The sequence below is a fragment of the Alligator sinensis genome, unplaced genomic scaffold, assembly GCF_000455745.1.
Source record: "Alligator sinensis unplaced genomic scaffold, ASM45574v1 scaffold925_1, whole genome shotgun sequence".
In the NCBI taxonomy this organism is placed as follows: Eukaryota; Metazoa; Chordata; order Crocodylia; family Alligatoridae; genus Alligator; species Alligator sinensis.
Window position 1 is genome coordinate 120,407 of NW_005843152.1, and position 24,953 is coordinate 145,359.

At 44.9% G+C, this 24,953-nt stretch overlaps 2 protein-coding genes across 6 annotated transcripts in view; both read left to right on the plus strand.

Moving 5' to 3' along the window:
• LOC102372437 (calcium-activated chloride channel regulator 1-like) overlaps positions 1–7,083 on the plus strand; it is a 30,808-nt gene extending 23,725 nt beyond the window's left edge. The window contains exons 12-14 of the mRNA XM_006037640.3: positions 509–673; positions 3,160–3,393; positions 5,924–7,083. Coding sequence (XP_006037702.2) covers positions 509–673; positions 3,160–3,393; positions 5,924–6,369 — 845 coding nt within the window. The 3' untranslated portion in view covers positions 6,370–7,083. The remainder of the gene's footprint in view (positions 1–508; positions 674–3,159; positions 3,394–5,923) is intronic.
• Positions 7,084–19,328: 12,245 nt separating this feature from the next.
• Positions 19,329–24,953, plus strand: part of SH3GLB1 (SH3 domain containing GRB2 like, endophilin B1) — a 30,382-nt gene continuing 24,757 nt past the window's right edge. For 4 of the 5 annotated variants that reach the window (XM_014526762.2, XM_014526763.2, XM_025194048.1 and 1 more), the window contains exon 1: positions 21,466–21,603. The gene's annotated coding sequence lies outside the window, so the exon portion shown is untranslated. Of the gene's footprint in view, positions 19,467–21,465; positions 21,604–24,953 lie in introns of those variants that run through there. The other variant, XM_014526764.2, reaches the window with a different exon arrangement.

Below are 24,953 nucleotides of genomic sequence, written 5' to 3' on the forward strand. Positions count from 1 at the left end.
AATGGGCTTTACCAGTTCCCTGTAGCTGCTGGCACAGTGCAAAGGAGAGAGCAGGGAGCCCCCCACCCCCTCTGCTCCCTCCCTCCCTCCCCCAGCCTAGAGCTATTAGGTTATTAATTACCCCCTCCATGTCTTCTCTCTTCTCCCTCCTGCCCCGCCACCTTCTAGGTCCTGCTGGAGCACCACAGGGCTTCCCTTCCAGCACCCAGCCCCAGGCTAAACAATAACCAGTAAGCTACAACCTGTTATCACTGAGATGATCTGTTCAATGATTGTTTAACTTTTCACATCTCTAGTTTGTATGCTACATTGTTACCCTGAGATGAATATATATTAAGCCTAAACTATCACAAGAGATGATGTAGTTTTCATTAATGTCCCCATTGAAATGATAATTGACTCCAGTAACAGCAGGACCACTTGTGCTCAAGTACTGAACAGCCTAAATGACCTTGCTTACCAAAAGATAACTGGCATTGGATGTTAACTCTTAATGTTTTATGCCAAGGTGCTGATGTTGCCAAGAATGATGGAATCTATTCCAGGTTCTTCACATCTTTACAGGCAGATGGTAGATACAACTTGAAAGTGCGTGTCCATGGAAAAGATAAAACTGTCAGATTGGGCAGGAGACAAAGTCGAGCCTTGTATGTGCCAGGCTACATAGAGAACAGTAAGGACATTTTAAAAAGTATAAAAATACTTGGTGTGGATTTGTGTGTGCAAATGATGGCTGATGGGGGCTAATTTACTTTCACAGTAATGTTTTTTTTTTTAAAGCTTAAGATCTGTTATATTACCTTTTTGACTAGCATTTGTACTTTTCAAAAAGAATAACTGGAAGTATGTTATTTTACTAAGCATGAGCACTATGTACAATAATTTAATAAGAATGATTTACTTTATTATAGAAATGCTGTAATAAAAAATACAGTACTCTATGGGAGCCATGAATACCAAGGAGCCTGAACATGAGAAATAATTTAAAGTCTATATTTAATCAGCAGAAGAAAATTTAAATTCTGTTTTGTCTTAATACTGAGGGTGGGGAGGGTTAAGTACAAGAGTGTTAATTAAAATAAAACTTTATTTGAAGAGAGATGTATAAAAGGAGCACTCCTGTCCTGAGTTCTGTACTTGCTGAGTCTCAATTGGCTGAATTAGCAATGGCTGTGACAGATAAAGCTTGCCGGCTGCATGGAGCACAGGCTGTACTCTTCACCACCACACTCCCCTTGCAAACCCTGCAGCTGAAGTTTTAACCCTGTCATATAACAGTTATGGCACAGCCACTGGTGAACTGAGTGCTGCTGAGCCAATTCAGCAGTTGCTGTGATGGGGTTAATCCTCAGTTGTGGAGCTTGCAAGGAAGGGTGTGAGTGATGCTGAGGACTGAGCTTTGCCCCTTCTCTGTGCAACTGGGAGCCCAGTATGGAGCCAGGTCCTGACAGTCATTCCAACATCCTCATGCCTCCATTCTGGCATGGAAAACAGCTTCCTCATTTAAAAAATGCACTCCAAACACCAAATGGCCCCCACAAACAAATGGCCTCAAGTCCTGGCCCTCCAACCCCCACCCCGCACAGGCTTACCTGCATTCAGCTACTGAGGCTGCTCCCACCACATTGTCTGGCAGTATGCCGACCGTGTGTGTGTGTGTGTGCGCGCGCGTGCGCGCACAGACACACGTGGTGCCCCCTGCCTCCAATCACCCCAAGCAGCTCCTTGCAAGCTGGACGGCTGCCAGCCAGCAAGGGGAAACCTATGGTTTCCTTGTTTAAAGAGGAAAACCCTCTTTTTTCCACAACAGACAGAAAACCCGACTCCTTGGTAAACATGCAAGCCACTAGGACAAGCCAGGAAATGCAATTCTACTAGCAAAACCCCAGACATTTGTTCATACCTCAAAAAACTGCCTGGACAGAAATCAGAGGACCCAAAACGAGGACATGTCTGGGAAAACCCTAATGCTGCAGGCATAGTAATTCAAGCAGGTCCTGAGAGCCACTCTAATTAAAACATCCCTCTCTACCCCAGAGCATGTGTATAGTCACTCAAGTCCCAGTGAGCCTCAGGGTATGGGACAGCTCCAGGGTCTGGCACCCAGCCCTCCCCTGCCTAATCCTCAGGTTCAGACAGGGGAAAGCCATGGGTCTGAACCAGGCCCTGGGCTGCCTGGTGCTGAAACCTAATGCTCAGCTGAGCATTGGGGTCCAGTACAGGCAATCTTGGGACCTAGGACAAAGCCACTCCCATTCAATTGTCATGATTGTGCTGGTGACAGCTCCAGGTCCTAAAACTGGCTGCCCCTTGCCTCTTTCCTGATGTCAGATGTGTAGCTGCTATGGGGAAGTATTTTCTATCCCCAGCTGCACATGCTGGTTTAAAGAGGCAGCAGGGAATAGGAAAGCTCCTTTATCCCCAGCTGCTAGTATCAGGCAACTCTTTAAATAGGTGAGTACAGTGGGGGTGAGAGCAGCTTTCCCCATCCCCAGTTGCACACACTGCTTAAAAAGGCACCTGTTGCAAGCAGTTGGGATGAAGGAGCTTTTCCATTCCCTGCTGCTGGTGTGGGTGCCTCTTTAAGCCAGTACTGTGCAGTGGGGGATGGAGGAGCTTCTCCATACCCAGCTGCACCATGATGCATGCTTCCCATGAGACCAACATCAGGGAGCCTCTCCCAGGTGTCAGGCTTATGGCACCCAGGGAAGTTAAAGTGAATGGGCATTCAGCTGGGGCTCCCAGCTACACACCCACTTTTTAAAGGTCTGGGACATGGAAGCAGTAGCTGGGGAATAAGGAGTTCCTGGCTCCACAACTGCTGCTTCCATGTTATTGAATGGGTACAGCTGCAGATGCCTCCCTCTTCCCCATCCTCCTGACCTCCATGATGGCAGCTAGCAATCCCCCAATTTGGATATGAGGAATTTTATGCTCCACTCCCAGAATTGCATGGCCTGTCATGACCTGTCGCATTGCACTAATGTTTAATTTCCAATTCCCATTTTCCTGGTTGAGTCCAATCCATAGTATTTTTTTTACCAATGTAAAATTTTGCAACATGACTGCATAATATATTTTGGTAGAAAATTAATGGTAAAAGAAAGTGTTGTAGTTTGGAGTGTTGTACTAATAAGCTATGAATGATCTTGGGGGCAGGTACAATCCAAATGAATGCACCAAGACCTGAAGTTAATAATGAGGAAATTCAAGCAAAACTAGGAAGCTTCAGCAGAACAGCATCAGGAGGTTCTATTGTAGTGAGTGGAGTGGAAGGAGGATATGCTGATATATTTCCACCCTGTAAAATTATGGATCTGGAGGCTCAGATAGAAGATGAAAGCATTCGCTTATCATGGACAGCTCCAGGGGGAGACCTTGACATGGGACAAGGTATGTCTAAGTTCTGTTTCAATAAGGTGGAAATTATGCTTTCTTGTCAGCCAGCTGAAATTACAGAATCATACCAGCCAGGCTGGGATGAGAAAAACAGCTACATCTTTTGCATCAGCCATAATGTGTTAGATCCTATGACTCAGGCTAAGATAGATCAGGCCAAATAACCAAAAAATTACTCTGTTCAACATGATATTCAGAGTAGCACTCCCTAATCCTCCATAAAAAAAGACAGAGAAACATGGAATGTTCCCAAACCCTGATACATTTTGCATTTTAGGTTAAAAAGTATTTGACCTATCCTACACTTTCTTATAAACAGCAGCAAAACAATTAAATTAAAAACATAAATCACCAGTCATGCTGATCAATCCTACTCCAGTTTACCCTGCTGATATAGAGTTAGAAGAGCTGCTTAAAACATAAGCATTGCTAGGATTTAGTCTCTGTGAATTAGCTAAGGTGCCCCCCACTTTATGCATCTTATGCATGTTGTAACCAGGTCCCATAAATTTGTTATATTATTACTGAGGTACGCATGCAATCCTCAGCGCATCAGAAAGAACTTGCAACTGACAGTCACATAGAGAACTGCTCTAGCGTTACACACCCCTGAAACTCTTTGTAATCAGCTCACCCTGGGACTGAACTGAGGTTCTACTACGTGCTCCCTTGCTACTTCTTCTCCAGCTCAACGTAGCTTCGTAGGTAGGGTAGCCAGCAGTGGGAAGATATCCTCCAGTAAGAGGATTTGCTAGTGATGCAGAGCTGTATGAATCATGCACCTTTCTCTATTCTCTGAAGAAATAGTGTGTAAAATTGTGGGGAAAATAATTAGAAGTCAAATCAAACATAAAACCTAGAAAAGTCTATAGCAGAAGCCACCCTGGAAAAATAACAGTACTAGTGCCATGAAAATCTGAGAAGTCAAACACAGTTACTGTGGAGGACCAGTAGGGGGCGCTCCTGCGTTGAGCCGCCCACCTCCCTGCGCCCGACCACCTTCCAGGCTCCGAGTGCCTCCCTTGGGGTGCCTCACGTCCGGCCGACCCCTTCCCTGGAGCACACCCGCTAGCCTGGGGTTCCCTCTGCCACCATCCAAGGCTCTGGACTCAATTCTGGCTCTGCGCACCTTGGAGAACACAGGCCTGATAGTCCAATAGGTACTAGACCCAATATAAGCACTTAGCCCCTGACTTGGGAAGTGCCCCATCTAGGAAAGTCTCCCTTAGTCCACAGACCTAAGGGGCCTCCTCGGCATAATTTAGACCCCCCCCTCAATAAGTCTCCCACACCGGTCACAAAGGAGAACTTTATTGATTACAGGGGGTAGGGCGGAAACAGGGTAAAAGGTAGAGCAATATCATAGAAATATTAGAGGAATATCAAAGGAATCCCATAGAGCAAACCAGGGTGGCTGAGGTAGCCGTTTAAACACGCATCTGAGTTACTGAAGCTAAATATCTAATTGGATCTCTAGTAGCTTACTCACTCGCATCATCCAGAGGTGGTTGGAGGTTTCCTCTGGAGGCAGGGTACTCTTGGAGCATGCGGTGATGAGGAGAGAGCCAGGTTCAGATTCACCTGGATGACCGCATGGCTAATGGCTGCCTTCTTCCTGACCCGGGCCCTTAAAGAACCTCTCTGACCTCAGCAGCCCGGTCCAATCGAAGCTGCCAATACTGGCCACAAGCCGACCAATCTGCCAAGCATCCCTGGCTACCTGGGCCCGCGCGCAGGGCCGGGCCTTTCCCCCCCTGCCCAGGTGACCAGAGCATTCAGGCCCCAGGCTTTTGTCATGCAGACAAGGTGGGAGATCCCCGCCCTGAGGGATTCAGCACCAGCCTCTCAGGCTGGCAGAGACAGGTCTCTGGAGAGGGGCACTGACGGTGGCATTTCTGCCACAGTTACAACAACATCTCCTAAAATCAAGCAGCCACTTCATTGTGTTGTTTAGTCTCTTTACATTGACAGTGGGAGTGCTGGAACTTGCAGGGACTTATTTCTGTCCGTTTTGGGGTTTGCTTTCTTTTCAGCTTTGCCTTTTTCTCTTTTGTGACCTGAAGACTCACCAGAGAAACGTGAAATTTATCTCATGCAACAATACAGTATAGCATGAGAAATTTCTTAAAGTGTAATGCTAATATTAGTCTAACAGAAAATCTTGCAAAGTGCATGTGAGGTCGGCATCATGAGCTGAGCACTGCACTGTCACGCAAAAGACTCTTCAGTTCCTGGGTTTAGTTTTTTGCTTAGCCTGGACAGAGCTGTAAGTGTCTAACAGAAGTTAACAAGAGAGCCTTGACCCAGTTAAGGTATGGGCCTGACAATTTCTAATACAGATCTTGTCCAAGCCTCCTCAGAAAGAAAAGTTGGTAGTCGATTGGATAGACTTGCCAGTGATTGAGACAGAAATGGATTATCATCCAAGTTCCAATTAAAACATATCTGTTTGCTAATCATGTATGTGCAGAAGCTGAAACAGGTCCACTAACATATTCTTTTTTCATTTACTTTCTTTCTTCAGCTAAGCAGTACATAATAAAAATGAGTGAAAGTTTCCTGGACCTAAAGGAAGCCTTTGAGAGTGCTACTTCTGTGAATACCTCTAGTTTGATACCTCGGCCTGCCGGCACCAAAGAATCATTTCAATTTAAACCAGAAAATATAACAGCAGAAAATGGTACCATAATCTATATTGCAGTACGTGCCATAGATAATGCCTCCTTGACCTCAGAACCATCTAATATAGCACAAGCTGCCTTGTTTTTGCCTCCAAGGCAATCCTTGCCTAATACTCCTCCTCCTCCTCCTCCTCCTCCTAATAACAATAACCCTAATAATGGTGTTAATATTACAATAGTAGTTCTAATAGTAACTGGGTCTGTAGTAGTTCTGTGCATTATTATAAGTACAACCATGTGTATTTTACATAAGAAACATGGAAGGAGAGGCACTGCCATGAGCGCATAATATAACTGTAAAATGAAAGTTGAGAAGAAATGTATCCTTAGAAGTTCTAGTTATAATTTTCAAAATGCATAAAAGACATATATTTGTAATATACAGTATTGATGAATTAGTTGCAATGATTTTAAAACAGATACCCATTTATGTGCCTTTCTTGTCTATTTAGTTGTAGCCTTGCAATAGTTCTCCTACTCAAAGACATGTACATAGATTAAATACTACATATCAAATCATGTTCACTCAGTAATTCATATCAGCCAACTTAGAATAGTCTTGGCTCTTTAACTCTTACTTTTTTAGATTTCTGCAACATTATGCCTTCTTTTCTTTATTAGGTAAAGTGAGCATAATGTTTTTCTAAGGGCATGTACAGGTGTTACATTTCTAGCGGGAGAAATGCTGTTTTCCCTCAAGAAACTGGGAGCACACGGGCATTCATGCAGTTTCCTCCACAGGAAACATCCTTTCAACCAGAAAGATCTCTCCTGTGCAAGATTTTTATCATGCAGTAACAAATGCCTGTTTGCTTCTTCACTGGGGACTGGAAAGAGTTGAGCAACATATGTACTATAAGACAAACATTAACGGTTTTACAGATACAGCAGATGCTCTATTTTTATTTTAATATACCTTGTGTGGTGCATTGTGGTGCTGTTCTTTACCTCTTTTGGTAACTGTGACTGCAAGAGCAGGAGGCTAATAAAATATCTCAGTAATATCCAGAAGTATGGTATTTTTTACTTGTTTTTACTTTTTAGTTTTACTTACTCCCAAGGCTAAATGCTTGTAGGCTTAAGACAAATACAGAAAGACAATACAACATTCTACTATTATAAAAGTGTTAGGCTGTCTGTCCATAATGCTTTTTTCGCACGCTGACTGGCTGGCTGAAACAACCAATCAGAGTGCTCCAAGAGCTTTTGGCCAGGAGACGGTGCAAACACAGGGGCCTGAGCTGGAGGGGTGGGAAGTGCACCCTTGCCTCCCCCTCCCGAAGCCAGTGGCGACCGAGCAGTGGAGCAGGCCCATTCTCCCCTCCCCCAACTGGAGAAGTGGGGGCAGGGCCAGACACAGGGGGATGCGGAGCCACCAGGCCCTGACAAAAGCTAGCAGAGAGGGGGAACGGGAGCTGAGGCATGGTTATGGCACCCTGGCACCGGGCCCTGCCAACAGCTAGGAGGGAGGGGAAAGGAGGCAGGTGGATGCGGGCTGGGCAGACCCAGAGATCAGGGGTAGGGGAGGGGAGTGGCACCAGACCCAAAACTGGGGGAGAGGGGGAATGGGCCTGGACTTTGGGTGGGGGGCAGAGGGACAGGGCAGCAGGGCCAGACCCTAAGCATGGAGGGGGCCTGGGGCTAGACACAGGCTTCTGTCCCTGTCTCCCAACCCCAATTAATCTTGATGGGCAATTGGCTAGTCAGAACATATGGATTGAGGAATTTGTGTACTTTTTTTTTTTTTTTAATAATTTTTTTCAATAATCTCCAGCCTAGTGAAATAATGTCCAGTAAAATATTCCAAAAACAAAAGGGTTTCTTATGCAATGATCTGGCCATTCAGACATATCCTATCTGTTGCATTAATAATTTTTTCAAGTTACCAATAATCCTTGAAATTTTCCTTCATAGTAAAAATGGCATGGGAGCCTAGCAGTTTTTGACTCAGTGATCAAGCTGTCACCGCTATAGGAGGATTTTGTTTGCAGGTGCTCCTTCACTCCTGGTCTGGTAAAGACTAGGACGGGGTAGGCAACATTTTTAGGCCAGAGTGCCAAAAACACCCCACAATGCCTACCTTGGAAGGTGCCAGAACGCTGGCATGCAGAAAAACAAAACGAGGGCAGGGGGCACATAGAAGGATGCCCTGCTTGTGCCCCTGTCCCCCCAGCCCTGCTGCCCCATGCCCTCTGCCCAGAGCCCCTGCCTCCCAGCCCAGGCTCAGTGGCTATCAGCAGCTACCCAGAACCTGGGCCAGCTGCAAGCAGCTGCTGCCTCCCAGCTCCAGCTCTGGCCTGGGCCCAGCTGCCTTCCAGTCCCAGACCCAGCCCCAGGCTCCGGGGAGGCAGCAGATACCAGCAATGCTCCCTACTGTAGTGCCCTCGCTGCTGCTTCTGCCTAGCAGCATTGGAACCTAGCACAGCAGGGCACAGCGGGGGGTGCAGAAAGCTGCCTGCTGCTCTGAGCTCCCCACTGCCCTGGCCACACTTCACCTCCAGGCCAGGACAGCAGTGAGGGAGCACAGTGCGTGCACTTCCCTGTGCAGTCCCTCTGTGTGCTACTGCTCTGGGTCGCACACACGGTGTTGCGGAGGGCCCAGAGGAGGGCAGCAGGGACAGGAGCACAGCATGTGTGACCCAGAGAGGCAGCGCACAGAGGAGCCACACAGGGAAGCTGCCTGCTGCTCCAAGCTCTGTGCTGCCGGGTCACACTTCCCCTGTGTGCAGGGGAGAAGCATGGACAGCACACAGGGTTGTGCCTCTCACTGCTGTCCCAGCCTACAGGGGAAGTGTCCAGGGCAGCAGGGAACTCAGAGCAGCAGGCAGTTTTCTGCGTCCCGCCACTGTGCCCTGCCATGACAGGTTCCAACGCTGCTTGTCAGAAGTGGCGGTGAGGGCAGCACAGCAGGGAGCACTGCTGGTACCTGCTGCCTCCCCGGAGCCTGGGGCTGGGAGGCAGCTGGGGCTGGGAGGTGGCAGCTGTTTGCAGCTGGTCCAGGTTCTGGGGAGCTGCTGATAGCTACGGAGCCCAGGCTGCCTGCAGCGGGGCTTCCATCCTCCCAGCTGGCTGTAAACAGCTGCTCCCCTTCCACCCTGGCCCCGGCCACAGCTGTCTCCCTGCTCCAGCTCCGGGAAGGCAGCAAGTGCCGGCACTGCGTCTATTGTGGCCAGGGCCGGGATGGGGAAGCAGCAGCTGTTTGTAGCCTCCCGGCTGCAGCCGGCCCAAATTCTGGGGTAGTTGCTGCCAGCCATTGGTGCCCGGGCTGCTGCCACTGAGCCCGTAGCACAAATTTGGGGGTCACATGCTCTCATCCCTTGCATTCCAGCTTGCAAGGGGAAGCCCAGATCCATGCACGACACTGCAAATCCAGGATAAATGCTGTCCTGGAGTCATGCAGTCCGTGACTGGAATTTGATGATCCTGTTCCAGGACTGTCCCACCCAATTAGGGACGGATGGTCACCCTAACCTATGGCTAATACAGGAGCAGCACTGCTGGGATCTGGAGGAAGTCAAAACCACTCCTACATCTTCAAGAAAATCTATCTCAGTTTAGAGAACAGATGAGAAGACCCATTAGGGGAAAAATACAGAGGAAAAAATAAAACAAAAAACAATATTGGCAAGGACTAGCTTCCTCACATGGTCCAAAGTTAAACTGATTCCCCTCTTCTTGGCAGCACTTAATTTGCCTGCTTATGTTATTTCTACCCTGGAAGGTATTACCATCTCATCCCCTGTACTGAGTTCTCAAAACTTTCTTGGTACAAAGTCAGTCAGCTTACTGTGCTTATGTTACACTGACATCTAGTGGGGATTCAAAATACGCCAACAGGCAATTCTTTCAACAACAAAAAAGTTAGATCAGAACAACTCCTCCCGAGATTCTCTAATCCTTCATATAAACCCTTATTAAAGAGAGGCAAAGATGTCCAGGCTTTTATTTACTGGTTGTTGTTAGCAGTAGTGCTGTCTGAAGCTTTGGGTGTTCATTCAATTCAGAGGAGATTGGGCCTAATTTGGCGGCCAAATCTCTTGAATCTGAATCGAATGAGGAGACCAATTAAAAGGTCTGAATCAATTCAGAAAAGATTCAGAGAGCTTCGGAGATCCGGGCAGTACCTGCTCACTGCCACAGGCAGCTGGACCCAGACTCCATGCTGGTAAATAGGGGGTAGGGGAGAGGGTGTTGGGGGGGACCCCCTGCCTGCTCCCCCCAGTCCTCCCAACCCCTGCCTGCTCTCCCAGCCCTCTCCCCACCCCCATTGGCTGCCCTGCCCAGACCCAGGTCCCAGTTCTTTAAAAAAAATAAAAAATAAAAAGCCCCCGCTCCTACCAGGCGAGGGGGAGGGGGCCATCTCTGCTGCCCTACATGGCCCCACGCTGCATGGGGGGCTGTCACGAGTCCCCATCCCCCGCCTGCTCTCCCAGCCACCCCATGACTGCCCCGCCCACCCCAGGTCCTGGTTCTTTAAAAAACAAACCAAAAATGCAGCCCCCACTCACCGGCTGCTGCAGCAGCTGTCAGGACTTCTTGGGGCTTGCGGCACAGCCCCTGCTTGTAGTGCGGGGCAGCGGGGATCACCCCCTGCCTGGCAGCAGCCAGTGAGTGCTGGGCCTTTTTTTTTTTTCTTTCTCCCCAAAGAGTGGGGACCTGGAGCCAGGTGGGGCAGCCATTTACGGGGCTGGGAGAGCGGGCGGGGGATGGGGCCTGTCCGATTCGGAGATTCGGCGATCAAATCTCTAAATCAGATTTGGCCAAATCAACTCAGGACAGTGATTCGAATCACCGACTCAAATCGCTGTTCCCCAAACTGACCGAATCCAAAGCAAATATAAGCCAATTTGCACGGGCCTAGTTAACAGTTCTTTTACATTGCTAACCTTACAGAAAGCCCTAGAGGACCCAACTGAAATTGGAACATCACCCACACTAAGTCCTGTTAATACACCTAGATGGAACACATTTGCCCCGATCGATTGTCTAAATCAAGGGTGTCCAATATTTTTAAGGAAAATTTTTCATGTCCCCAGTAAAATCAGCAAAATCAATTCCAAATCTATGTGAATCATTCAAGAACCAGCTGTGGCCCTGCTACCAACAAGCATTCTCCACCCCTGCCTGGGGCTTCAGATGCTTCCAAATACTTTGGCAAACATCCTATATACAGGCCCAAACCCAGAGTCTTGGGGCTTGGATGCCCCCGAGTTTTGCCTGCCCTCAGCCGTATGGCCACAGGAGCAAGCTAGGGAGGAGTCTTCCATTTCCATTAAGTCAACATATAGACGAGATCTGCCCACTGGAAGTGAAAGTGGGAGGCTAGTTATGCATTACCTCGGTCAGGGTACTATCCCCTGCTACATTCATTGTTTCCCCCTGCCAATAGGGAAACCACCTTGGTGGTCATGGTATTTCCCCTGCCACAGTCCAATGGGGGGGCCACACACCATACGGTCACAATAATGCAAGCTACAGTCTCCCACCACTCCACCACACATACAGGCAGCTCCCCACCACTCTTTTATTAAACATACACACACCACCCCTCTCACTGCACTGATCTCACAGGTGAGCAGCCTCCCTACTCAGCTTACCTGCAGAGGGTTTCATCACTGGACTGTGCCAGGCTGTACCGCCCCTGGGGCAAACACAGGGAAACCAGAGGGGAGGCCTGGAGTTCCTGACTGAAGCCGGAGGAATAGGAGGAGTGGCAGCCGAGTGGGAGCCAAGGTGAGGCACAGATTAATCCTCGTTTTAAATAGTGCAGTGGTCACTTCACCTCCTGCACTCCTGGGCAGGAGGTACAGATAATTTGGCTGCTTCTGCTTCCTGAATCCTGAGTGCAAGAGGACAGAATCCACTGACTTCACTGCTCTTTATTTCTGGCTTATTATTGTCAGAATTGTGTATGCCAAAGGCTATGTGGTCTGGGACCATGGCATCCGCAACTGCTGCACAACAGTTAGCACTCACTAGAAGGGCAACACAAGTTGATATGAAAGATATTCATTCTGTGCTGTTAAGTGCCATCCTCCACACCAGTGGTGGGGAAAATGTGGCCAGGGGGCTAGATGCGGCCTGCCAAGCCATTCTATCTGGCCCGTGGGGCCCCACAAAAATTTAGAAAAATTAATATTAATCTGTCCTGGGCTGCCGGTCATGCAGCCCTCGACGGCTTGCTGAAACTCAGTAAGCGGCCCTCTGCCCAAAATAATTGCCCGCCCCTGCTCCACACCCTCGTGATGATGATGATTCCTGGCTCTTCCACAGTGCTTTTCATCACAAGATCTCAAACTGCTTTACCAAGGGGATTAGTTTCATTATCCATGGTTTAAAGATGGGGAAACTGAGGTACAGATAAGTGAAGGGACTTTCACACCCAGTGAGGGACAAGACTGGAAAGAATACCCTTGGTCCCAAACTAATGCTCTAATTCACTAGAAGACACTGCCTGCCAAGCACTAAGCCTTGAACTTTGATATACTATTGCCATCAAACCCTTCCTTTTTCAATACTCCACTGGTTTTCAAGCTCCAGAAGACAGCCTTTAAATTTTCAGTTTTCTAGTCTTGGCATTATTTTTTAACTGCAAGTATTTTTTCCCCCAGAATTCTCAGATTTTCAATTTACTCCTTTTTGCCTTCAGATGCTTTAAATGGATGTCAGTACTTAATTTTATTTTTATTACAACTTTATTACTAATTGGTTTTCCTCACACAACTCACTCCCATACTTTACAGTAAGGCTGAGAATCATTTTACTTTACAGTGGGCTTTATGTTATGATTTGTTTTAATCTTTATGCCAATTGTTCTTTGAATATTCCTATTGCCTATGAGCCTGGAATGAGTCTGTACAAAAGACTCATGGGCCCAGTCAGAGCCTCTCTTATTTCAGCAGGGCTCCATGTGGGCACAAGTGAATCCCAGTGGAGCTGGTCCCACAATCAAGGCATACATCAATCAGTATATTAACATACAGACTTTGATATTGGATTTGCCAAGTGACTCTACTCTTTTTTGCATCATTTATGAGTTTTAATTTGTGTCATTATAATATAATACCAAAGAAGTAAGAGATAGAAGAGACCCGTTAAATCACTGTCACCATTATAATTGATGTGAATTGTTTTTCAAAAGCCCTGCACAGCGATAGATATCTGAAATAAAGACAGAAGCTGACCCAAAGCGCCAACAGTCTAAATTCTAAGGGCCATAGACAAAAATAAGAAAAAAAGTGAAAGGATAGGACATAACAATATTTGTGCGCTCATTTCAACTCTGCAAATTCAGGACTGGTGTCTACATTTCCCAGTTATTTCACATTGCCCTTCTCTTCTCTTTCCTTCTGTCAGTACAGCTCCTGTTCAAGTACTACAGAAAGCAGAGTACCAGTTGCAGTGTGGAACCAGTGGGAGTTTTCTAGATGGACGTGAGCCATGGAAAACAGCTGTTTCCTGCCTTCATCCAATCCGCCCCCAAATTTTCATGGAGTCCTCAGCATGCACAGCTCATTCAGAAAAAAACTTCTCATAGAGGAGATGGCAATATTCCTTTTACCATTCCTGTCCAAGTTATCATCAAGTTGGACTTGGCTGGTCGTTTTGGTGCAAATGTGAGTGTAGCCCCATATACGTATACACAAAAACACATCTCCTTTATCCATTCCAGTAAAATCACCTTGGGTTATCAAACTAGGAAGAATGTAAAATATATTAGATCAGTGTTCGTTCTATTCAGGTCATTCTGGAATTAATCAGTTTTCAATCACATTTATCCTAAGGTTTTTATGCGAAGCATTTCTCCAGCTCTGGTCCACACACTAGTTCCACAGAACTGGCTCTCCCTAGTTCCAGCTGGCAAACTACCTTAGAAACATCAGTAAGTTCTTAATAGGAATCTTTTTGTGTAACCATTGACTGACGTTGACATAAAGATATTCTGTAACCATGGCTAGGAGGTAGGGGCTGTGGCACCTGTACTAAAATCTCAATAAAAATATAATCAAGGAAATCCCTGCAGTGTCACTCATTACAGACACTGCAGGAACTTTGCATGCTGCTTTTTACATTTCTGATAGATTTTGTGAAAGCCCTGATTCCCAAGGTGCACTGCCTTTCAATTCATACCCATTCCTCTGGCACAGAGTCAGTAGATGGTTCATATATATATATAAGTTATAAAACACGGGGTGGTAACCTCCAGCATGCATGCCAGAGCGTGGCACATGAAGACATTTTGCTTGGCAGCCCAGCCTTTGGTGCAGGTGGTGGTGGAGCCACAAGGGGCCTGATCCTTCTGGTGGCAGTGCAGCTCTAGCCCCTTCCCCACTGTCTGCCCCGAGGTGTGCATTCATCTGCTGCCAGCAACAAGCTAGGCTGGAGCGCTGCAGATCCCAGTGCAGCTGCTTGCAGCCTTCTAGCTGCAATATATTTATAGTATAAATATTTATATATATTATTCCATAAGTGTTCCTCGTTATGGCCATGGTCCCACACCCTCTAAAGTCAATGGGGAGGATGATTGAACCTTCCATTACTTTAGTTGACATTAAATGAGATATTTACACTTGAAAACAACTCTTCCAGTGGCTCACATGCCTCATACCTCCTCTGCTGCTCAACAAATTGACAAAGACAAGACAATCACCAGCCACACCCTGGAAAGCAGCTTGAGTGGGGTATTGCCCTATGGTGGCTACAAATCAGACTAGCTCAGGTACTCAGGTTACACAGCACTGCATTGGGCCAAGGTAGACATACCCTGAATCTTGACAGAGTTAAGTAGGTGTAGCTTAAACCTACGCCACAGCAGTGTCCACAACTTGGCTTTGAGTCCTCTCAGGAAAGGGCAGGAATAGAAGGCAGGTCTCCTTCTTCCTGTGCAAGTGCTCCATCCATTGAACTACTGGATATAAAAGGGGAGCACCACCTTTTCCTCTTGCTATATTATGAAAGACAAGAGTGACCTCTGCTCAGTTTTTGAAAGAAATGCCTACAGTGCCAGATTTAGGCTTAAGCTACAGCTTAGGGCCTCACAATATGAGGGGCCTCTAAATAAGTAAAAAAACCTGATTCATTATTAAGTTTTATAATAATCAGTTGATAAATAAAGAAGATAAAGAAGATATGGGAAAATAACTCCCTAAATATGGACATTTTCATTCTGTGACAAAAAAAACAAAACAAACAAACAAACAAACAAACAAAAATATATATATATAAATAATAATTCATCTTAAAATTTCACGAAAACCCATTTCTGTGGATTTCATGGATTATTTTTAGTTGAGGGCCTCAGCATGTCATAATCCAGCACTGGCAAAAGGAACATCAGGCGAGTGTCACTACACCTGCCTCTACAGGTAAATAAAGGGCCCAAGTCCCAAAGAGAGGTGGGACTCCAGGTACATGCCTGTCCTCAGCATTTCCTATCCCCTCTCCAGTCAGACTCCCGGCTGCTGTGAACCCTGCCCCGAGACACCGCATTGCCCCTAGAGCGCCGAGAGTCCCAACCCGGGCCTGTGAACTATCGCGGGGCGCCAGGCATCTAAAAGTAAGTAAGTATTGCCACACTCGCATTGTGCTGCCTCCCTTCTTTGATGGATCTTGGTCCTGGCCTTGTTCCTTTATGAACCTAGCCCATATGAGCTGCTTGGGCTCAGTACCTGCAGTTATACATCCACGCTTATTTATGTATCAAAATCTGAAAATTTTGCCCACAGGGACTTTCCAAACGTCCCACAGTGCCAGCTGTAGAAGGAGAAAGCTGCTTCTGCCAACGCTCAGGGGGAAAAACAATCACTGAATGACTCCCTCCTCGACTAAAACTGGTTCCAACGAATGGAGACAACAGACCAGGTGGTTTAAAGGAAGCACCTGGGCGCTGAAGAGATATAAACGGGATAAAAAGAAAGGTGGAAAAAAAGCAAACTACCCTGAAGCACAGAGAAACTGTACAATTGCTTTCCAGGTTCTCCTTCTTAATATTATCTGCACAATGGCCACCTCCCACTATGTTTTCCTTTTCCATTCTTCCAGGAATCCCGCTACACAAAAGGACGTCAACAAGGCGTCCGCGGGCCGAGCTGGTTGCTCCTGTTCCCGGCAGTTCGTCATTCTTTAAATTTCCTTTTTTCATTTTGGGAAGCGGGAGGTGGGTATGATATAAAGAGCTTTGCAGAATGCTCTTCATGTCCCCTGATGTGAGGTTTTACAATCCAGGAGTGAGGGACTTTGAAGTTTGGTGGTCCTTCGGAGAAATTGCCTATCCACTTCTCTTATATGCCAGTGGAGTTTGATATTCTGTAGTACAGCAGCAAGAGAGAAGCAACAGGTCAGAGTGTTTAGCACCTTTTAAAAGGTACATTTGGAAGCCTATAGGCTATCAGAGAAGGCATGGGAAAGATATTGCACCTGCCAGGCAGGTAGTTGTGTTGTACAGTAGTTTCTAAGCCTGCTGCACATTCATATTAAAGCTGGATTGAAACCAGCTGTAGAGTTGTCACATATTGTCAAGCACTACCTTTATAGCTGGTTGGCTCTTTTTATAGTTGGTTAGTGATTTTTATTGTGTGATAATTACTTTGTACTTGTGGCTGATCTACATTTATTATGTGTGTGATGGGCTAGCTGGCAGTGACTTAGCCCAGGGGTTTTGAAAGGGCAAAAGATGATTGGAGGACTTGGGATTCCCTTTCCTCACCAATCAAGCCCCAGAGACTCACCCTCCGTGTCCCCTGATTGGCCCCTTGGATCACCTGGAGGGGGATAAAAATGGCAGCATGGCTGACTTAGGAGAGACTAGCAAGGGACTATGAGGAAAGAGATTCAAAGAGCTGGGCCAGTGGGGTGAGAGCAGTTGCCCCAGAAGCACCTGAAGGAGTGGGACCTGTAGGCAGAAGTTGGACCCCCAGCAGCATGGTATGTGGCTGGCAGGAGAGGCTCCCTTGCTCCAGCAAGGATCTCAGCAGCAGCCTGAGAGGCTCCCAGCTCTGCTTCCAGCTCCTCCAATAAGAGGCCCAGCAGTTCAGTGTGAGGCCGGGGCTCTGGAAAATTTGAGACCTCTTGCAGCTTGGAGCAGTACTAGCACTGGTGGCTATGTAGCAGAATTTCTGTCTACTCTGTGGGAGGTCCAAGTTCAAGTCTTAGGTGGGGTAACTTGGGAGAGTGAGCTGATAAGGAGAAATTCTTCTTGCAGTGCATTGTGTTTTCCCCCTTTCTACTCCTCCAGGTACCTAGGCCCTATATTCCTTGTCATTTGACATTTTGTATTTCGTGCCTTTTTTATATTTCACCAACCAGTATTGTTTGCTCTGCTGTTTGTGTTTTACATTTTGGTTAACCCTGTCTTTTGTCAACTGGATGAATATGTCTATGATTGTAAGTGTCTAACCTTTGTTGAATCCTGCCCTCTCAGGGCATTGTAGTGTCCCCTATACCCCCTGGTTTATACTGGTTATGTTCCCAGTATTGTTCTCTCAATAAAAGTTATATTGTTAAGTTCCCAGTGGTGGTCTGGCTCTGCTCTATAGGGGGTGGAGAGTCCCTACACCTCCCACAGTGCTTGTGCACCTGCTTTGATCCCTTCAATTGGAGAGGGGGTACCTCTTAGAATACTGCCCGGGTTACATGTGATTAACCAGTTACTCATGTGATGCATGTAACGTGTAGGAAGGGGTGTACATGGCTGCCCTGCAGAGTATATTAGATTAGTTAAATGTGAAGTAACAAAGACAAGGATGATGACTGTGAAGTCCCCATCCAGAATGAATGTTTAAAGCCTCCTAGCTTATGAAAATGTTGAGAAACTGACCAAAGTACATCTTGTTACCTGGTCTTCAGCTGAATCTAGCCAGACCCAAATGTTTAGTATCTGGTCAATAAAAATGATAATATACATTCTCTGTTAAATGAGCTAATATTCTCACCATCTCTTCTTGCTGCTAGGCACTGTCAGTTCAGCCCTGACTAAAATTTAATAAACATGATAAGTTAATTCTTACCCCAATCTCATTCAGACATTGAAGGTTATTTAGCATGTTTGCCTTGAACAATCAGTTTGCTCGAGAGTTCCTTTGTTCATAATTGAATTTGTACGTAAAAAGTTTGTATTTAGTAACAAATGTCAGTTGAAATTAGGGTTAGACCAACACTAGGAGTGACTTACTAGTAGTGTATATTGATGCAGGCAAAGTCCTCCTACATATGACACAGCTTTCACCAGCAACACTGCTTTTTCCAGCCTAGCTTAGTTCCAGTTCCTCCCTGAATGAAATGAACAAAAATAGCAAGAGTGCATTTGTAGTATGTCAGCAAAGGAGGCTTTTGATGATACAGCTGTATAGATTGCAGGTCTCATCATCATACTTGCAGGTTTTCTGGTAAAGGGTTTATACTATAAGCTGTTTCTAGTTCTACTTTTCCCCCCCTGCATCATAACAGCTGTACTCCAAGAGATGTTAAATTACTTTTTCCCCCAGTAAATGATGCAGTTAAATTGTAGTCCTTGTACTACTTTCCTAACTTATAAGCTTCTTAGGGATCTGATTCCCTAGCTAGACTCCTCTGTCTGAAAATGCCCAACCTAAAAAAAACTGTCAAATGATGAACATGTGACCTTGAACAATCCAATATTCTTTTAAGAAGGGCAGGAAAAGACAGCACATTAGTGTAGTTGCTCTTGTTTGGTCCACAGCTCTGAAACATTGTAACCAAGATCAAACTAAATGTCAGACTAGCACTTAGGGTTTAGAAGGCTGGAATTGAAAGCCCTTTGGGATAGGGATGAGATCAGTACGTCAGGACTGAGGAGTAGCAGGTTGATCTTATGCCCTTTCTCTCAGGATGCAAAATGTGATTTATACCCCTTTCTGAAAATGGCGTATGCATAATGCCTATACACCAAAATCAGTTTCGTTGTAAGATAGCTAGTTTTTTACATGCCATTTGAAATGAATAATACATGAGTTTCATAAAGTAGTATTTTACAGTAGCACACTGAGCTTGCTATCTTCTGATTTACCTGCATTTTAAATGTAATTTTCTTTTCAGGAATGTTAGTAAGTCTTGTCTTGAAACTGTGTAAGTAAGTGTAACTTCTTGGAAACGTACTAAAATACAATTTTAGCAAATATCAGTGTTAGCATTTCATTATTGTAAACTTGTAGTATGAGCCATATATGCTGATGTTATTTATGCTAATTTATGTATTTTATGCTAATATAGCTTTTTAATCACACTAGTTTACAGAAGAAAAATTTGGTCAAGCAGAGAAGACAGAGCTAGACGCTCACTTGGAGAACCTTCTCAGTAAAGCAGAATGTACAAAATTGTGGACAGAAAAAATTCTGAAACAGACAGAGGTGTTACTGCAGCCAAATCCGAGTAAGTAGGACTTTAGATTTTGTATTGTTATTTTAGCATTAACAAGTGTATTTAGAAAGCAGTTTGAATTGCTGATATGTGTTAAGATAAGTCAATTGGAGTTCATTATTCTCTCTGGCAGACAAGGTTCTTTGGGTGAATCTGATATCTTTTATTAGACCAACTTAAATAGCTGGAGGAAAAAAACTGATCCATCTTTAGGGTTTAAAAACCCTTCTGAGGTTGAGAAGTCTCTGCAGTTGGTGCATGCTCTTTCTGGATGAAATGAATAATAAAGAAGCCAGAGGCTGGGCTGGTATGTCAGTGAAGATGTAAATTGAGGAGTCAGTGGGTGAGAGAGGTGGATAAGGGGGAAGAGAAAAGGAGGATGAATGTAACAGTTAAATAGTGGAGAGGTACCTGGGAAGCCAGATGTCAGGCAGGTTATAATGTGTCATAAGACCAATGTCTGTATTTAGTGCATGATTTTTGTTATCCAGGAGGTTGATGAAGTGAAGTTCATAGGCTCGTCTCTGGGAAGTGTTTTGTAAGCTCCCTTTGAGGATTCAAATTGAAAGATTGGAGAGAGAGTGGTTTTCTTGTGAGAAATGTGCCCCCACCGGTAATTGGGTATTCTTGTCTTTTTAATAGATTTCCACTGTGTGTTCATTCTGGTGTGCAGTTGTTGTTTGGTGTCTCCTCTGTATTTTCTTTTTCCATCTACCAGAGTTCAGTTCTCCTTATGATGTAATGCAACAAGTTAGCTTTTAATTCCAAAGCAAAGATTTCAGCAAAGAAAATGGCAACTGTGTCTTACAGAACAATTCCTGCATCTTGGGTTTTTCCACCAGATTTATCTCTGTTCTTGTAGTGCCTCTGTAGGAAAGACTGGACTAGAGCAGGGTGGAAAATTCCATCACAGTTCTGTATTTTGTAGTGAATTTTGTTCGTTCCTTGTTTATTTTCCACAAATATGAGAAAAGACTTTAGTTATGAGTTTGAAGTATTCTGGGGTAAATATCTACATATGTAAGGTGTTACCAGATTTGCCTGTCACTTTGAGGTGCACTCATGTTTTGGGGGACATTTCTGGGGTCTCTAATTCTGTCAGTGTGCTCCTTGTGTCACTTGTGTTTCTATATGGAGCTGTATCTCTCCATTCTGCAAGTCCTCACCCCTAATGGAGCTATCCTGCAGGATTCAGTTTCAAAGGGGCTGGGTTCCTCCAACCACTGAATCAGTCAAACACATATATGCACATACACACAGATTAACAGGGCATGCGAGAGCCAGGCTGGGTTATTCAGCACTGACAGGCTGACACCTTCATGTGCCTTGAACTCAGTTCATTCCTTATTTCAGCAGGAACTGTCAAATGATGAACATGTGACCTTGAACAATCCAATATTCTTTTAAGAAGGGCAGGAAAAGACAGCACATTAGTGTAGTTGCTCTTGTTTGGTCCCCAGCTCTGAAACGTTGTAACCAAGACCAAACTAAATGTCAGACTAGCACTTAGGGTTTAGAAGGCTGGAATTGAAAGCCCTTTGGGATAGGGATGAGATCAGTACGTCAGGACTGAGGAGTAGCAGGTTGATCTTATGCCCTTTCTCTCAGGATGCAAAATGTGATTTATACCCCTTTCTGAAAATGGCGTATGCATAATGCCTATACACCAAAATCAGTTTCGTTGTAAGATAGCTAGTTTTTTACATGCCATTTGAAATGAATAATACATGAGTTTCATAAAGTAGTATTTTACAGTAGCACACTGAGCTTGCTATCTTCTGATTTACCTGCATTTTAAATGTAATTTTCTTTTCAAGAATGTTAGTAAGTCTTGTCTTGAAACTGTGTAAGTAAGTGTAACTTCTTGGAAACGTACTAAAATACAATTTTAGCAAATATCAGTGTTAGCATTTCATTATTGTAAACTTGTAGTATGAGCCATATATGCTGATGTTATTTATGCTAATTTATGTATTTTATGCTAATATAGCTTTTTAATCACACTAGTTTACAGAAGAAAAATTTGGTCAAGCAGAGAAGACAGAGCTAGACGCTCACTTGGAGAACCTTCTCAGTAAAGCAGAATGTACAAAATTGTGGACAGAAAAAATTCTGAAACAGACAGAGGTGTTACTGCAGCCAAATCCGAGTAAGTAGGACTTTAGATTTTGTATTGTTATTTTAGCATTAACAAGTGTATTTAGAAAGCAGTTTGAATTGCTGATATGTGTTAAGATAAGTCAATTGGAGTTCATTATTCTCTCTGGCAGACAAGGTTCTTTGGGTGAATCTGATATCTTTTATTAGACCAACTTAAATAGCTGGAGGAAAAAAACTGATCCATCTTTAGGGTTTAAAAACCCTTCTGAGGTTGAGAAGTCTCTGCAGTTGGTGCATGCTCTTTCTGGATGAAATGAATAATAAAGAAGCCAGAGGCTGGGCTGGTATGTCAGTGAAGATGTAAATTGAGGAGTCAGTGGGTGAGAGAGGTGGATAAGGGGGAAGAGAAAAGGAGGATGAATGTAACAGTTAAATAGTGGAGAGGTACCTGGGAAGCCAGATGTCAGGCAGGTTATAATGTGTCATAAGACCAATGTCTGTATTTAGTGCATGATTTTTGTTATCCAGGAGGTTGATGAAGTGAAGTTCATAGGCTCGTCTCTGAGAAGTGTTTTGTAAGCTCCCTTTGAGGATTCAAATTGAAAGATTGGAGAGAGAGTGGTTTTCTTGTGAGAAATGTGCCCCCACCGGTAATTGGGTATTCTTGTCTTTTTAATAGATTTCCACTGTGTGTTCATTCTGGTGTGCAGTTGTTGTTTGGTGTCTCCTCTGTATTTTCTTTTTCCATCTACCAGAGTTCAGTTCTCCTTATGATGTAATGCAACAAGTTAGCTTTTAATTCCAAAGCAAAGATTTCAGCAAAGAAAATGGCAACTGTGTCTTACAGAACAATTCCTGCATCTTGGGTTTTTCCACCAGATTTATCTCTGTTCTTGTAGTGCCTCTGTAGGAAAGACTGGACTAGAGCAGGGTGGAAAATTCCATCACAGTTCTGTATTTTGTAGTGAATTTTGTTCGTTCCTTGTTTATTTTCCACAAATATGAGAAAAGACTTTAGTTATGAGTTTGAAGTATTCTGGGGTAAATATCTACATATGTAAGGTGTTACCAGATTTGCCTGTCACTTTGAGGTGCACTCATGTTTTGGGGGACATTTCTGGGGTCTCTAATTCTGTCAGTGTGCTCCTTGTGTCACTTGTGTTTCTATATGGAGCTGTATCTCTCCATTCTGCAAGTCCTCACCCCTAATGGAGCTATCCTGCAGGATTCAGTTTCAATGGGGCTGGGTTCCTCCAACCACTGAATCAGTCAAACACATATATGCACATACACACAGATTAACAGGGCATGCCTGAGCCAGGCTGGGTTATTCAGCACTGACAGGCTGACACCTTCATGTGCCTTGAACTCAGTTCATTCCTTATTCCAGCAGGACAATAATAAATGCAGTTAGACACACATACATGCTAGCAGAGTACGTCTGAGCAGGCTGGGTCCGATCAGCGCTTTCAGCTGATGCCCTCATGCGCCTCAAAACTCGGTATGTCCCAATTTCTTGTCACAATGGTCCTACTAGTAACTCCCTTGATAAGCAGACTCCACCATAGTTTTGGGCATTACAGGGATCTTCAGCTAGGTAACAGAAGCATTGCTGCAGAGCAAATGGGGAGGTCAAGGGGAAGGAAGAGTAAGTGAGGTTCAGAGAGAGAGAGAGTATATAGCAACCAGCTTGACCATAGAAGTTGTTTATTGCCAGGTATATGAACTTATGATGATACCAATAGTAATAGCCATACAAGAGAGACAAAGAAAACAGTTACACTATTACACAGTTTCAGTTAGGTATTTGGGGAAGTCTAGCTCAAGTTTGCTCAACAGAAGTCAGGTTTAGAAAGCTGGGCCTGGAGTAAGAAAGCAAAAGTCAGGTTCCTGGAGTCAGAGAGAGAGAGAGAAAGAGAGAGAGAAACTGTGTTGGGGGCTCGCCACTCAGCAAAGCTTGAACCAGTCGAGGTTCCCAGGTGTTTGTTGGAGCTTGCAGACGGGCAGAGCCCTCAGCACAATTAGTGGAGGGATTCCAGGCAGAAAAGGAGTGGAACTGGTATAGCTTTTGGATCCAAGCACCAGGACAGAAACTTGAGCTTGGGTAGGGGTTTTTGTAGAGAACTAACAGTGGTTCAAGGGAGAACACTAGGTTTGTTCATGGGTAAACAATGGCTCCTGTGGTGGATAATAGGAACTGATCACTCCTGGCTATGGGTGGCATTACTCTGGGGGAGCTCACAATACAGACAGGCAGATTCAGTGTTTTGGGTACCAGTAAAGGAGTCATTATGAGAATTGGTGGGCTGGGTGTGTGTAGACATGGGTCAATTAGCATTTGGAGCAGGGATTCCCCCATCATGCAGTGCTCCCCTGCTTCACTGGTCCCACAGTTCAGTGCCGTCCTTGCCTTGGAATCTCTGTTCTCCGTCCTGAATGCTAATGAAGGTGCTTTCCTGTCCCATCTCCCATGTAAATGAGACCAGGGGAGTTGCTTCACTCCTTCCTGTCACCCTTGTCTGGAGGGCTTTAGATGGTTTCCCACTGCATCTTCCTTGTCTTTTGTAAGTCTTTCTTCTAATCAGTTCTTGTTCAGGCAGAGGTGGGGAGGGTGCGAGTCCTTTGTGAGTCAGACTGGCTGTGTACTGTGGCAGGGGTCCTCAAGAACACAGAGCTGAGAGGTAACAAAGGCTATGGGAAACCTAAGATCTGTGTGTTGTCTCAACCGAGAGAGCAACAAGGCTGACAAGTCATGCTTGAGTAGTAAAACACTAGCATCAAATATTCAATACTTCCTTAAAATGAAACAACTTAGAATATTCTGTGAACAGAATGAGACTAAAATAAATTTAGCTACTCAGGGAAAATTATTGGATTGGCTCAAAATTGTAACCCTCCTATCCTAGTCAGTTTCAAGCTTGAATGACTTCTGAATTGGTCCTCTTTTCTAAACTCTGTATACATACCACTTGTTTTACTTCCTCTTCTAGATTTGTTAGAATGTGGGTGGAAGGGGGTACTGTCTAATCATGGTCTTGCTTCTAAAGCACCTCTCCCTGTGAGTATGCAGTGCCACAAGTACAACTAATGCAAGAGGATTTCTTTGATCTTTTGGGCTTGTAAAACCAGCTTTGATTATTTGATTGTTTAGGAGTGTATCGTTCTCAAACCAGCGAGGAGTTCTTAAAGAATAAGAAAAGGTGCGAGCTTCTGGGTTGCAGGAAGCTTCAGTTAAGAATCTTAGACTTAAGAATCTAGACTTGGGAGACCAGATCACATTGTGCTAAAAGATGTGACTTTTGACATACGTGCTCCTAACACTTCCTTTACAAAAGGAGCTGAATGTTTTGGTTAGAAAAAGGATACTCTTTTGCTATACCAAAAGCTGACTTTGAGAAA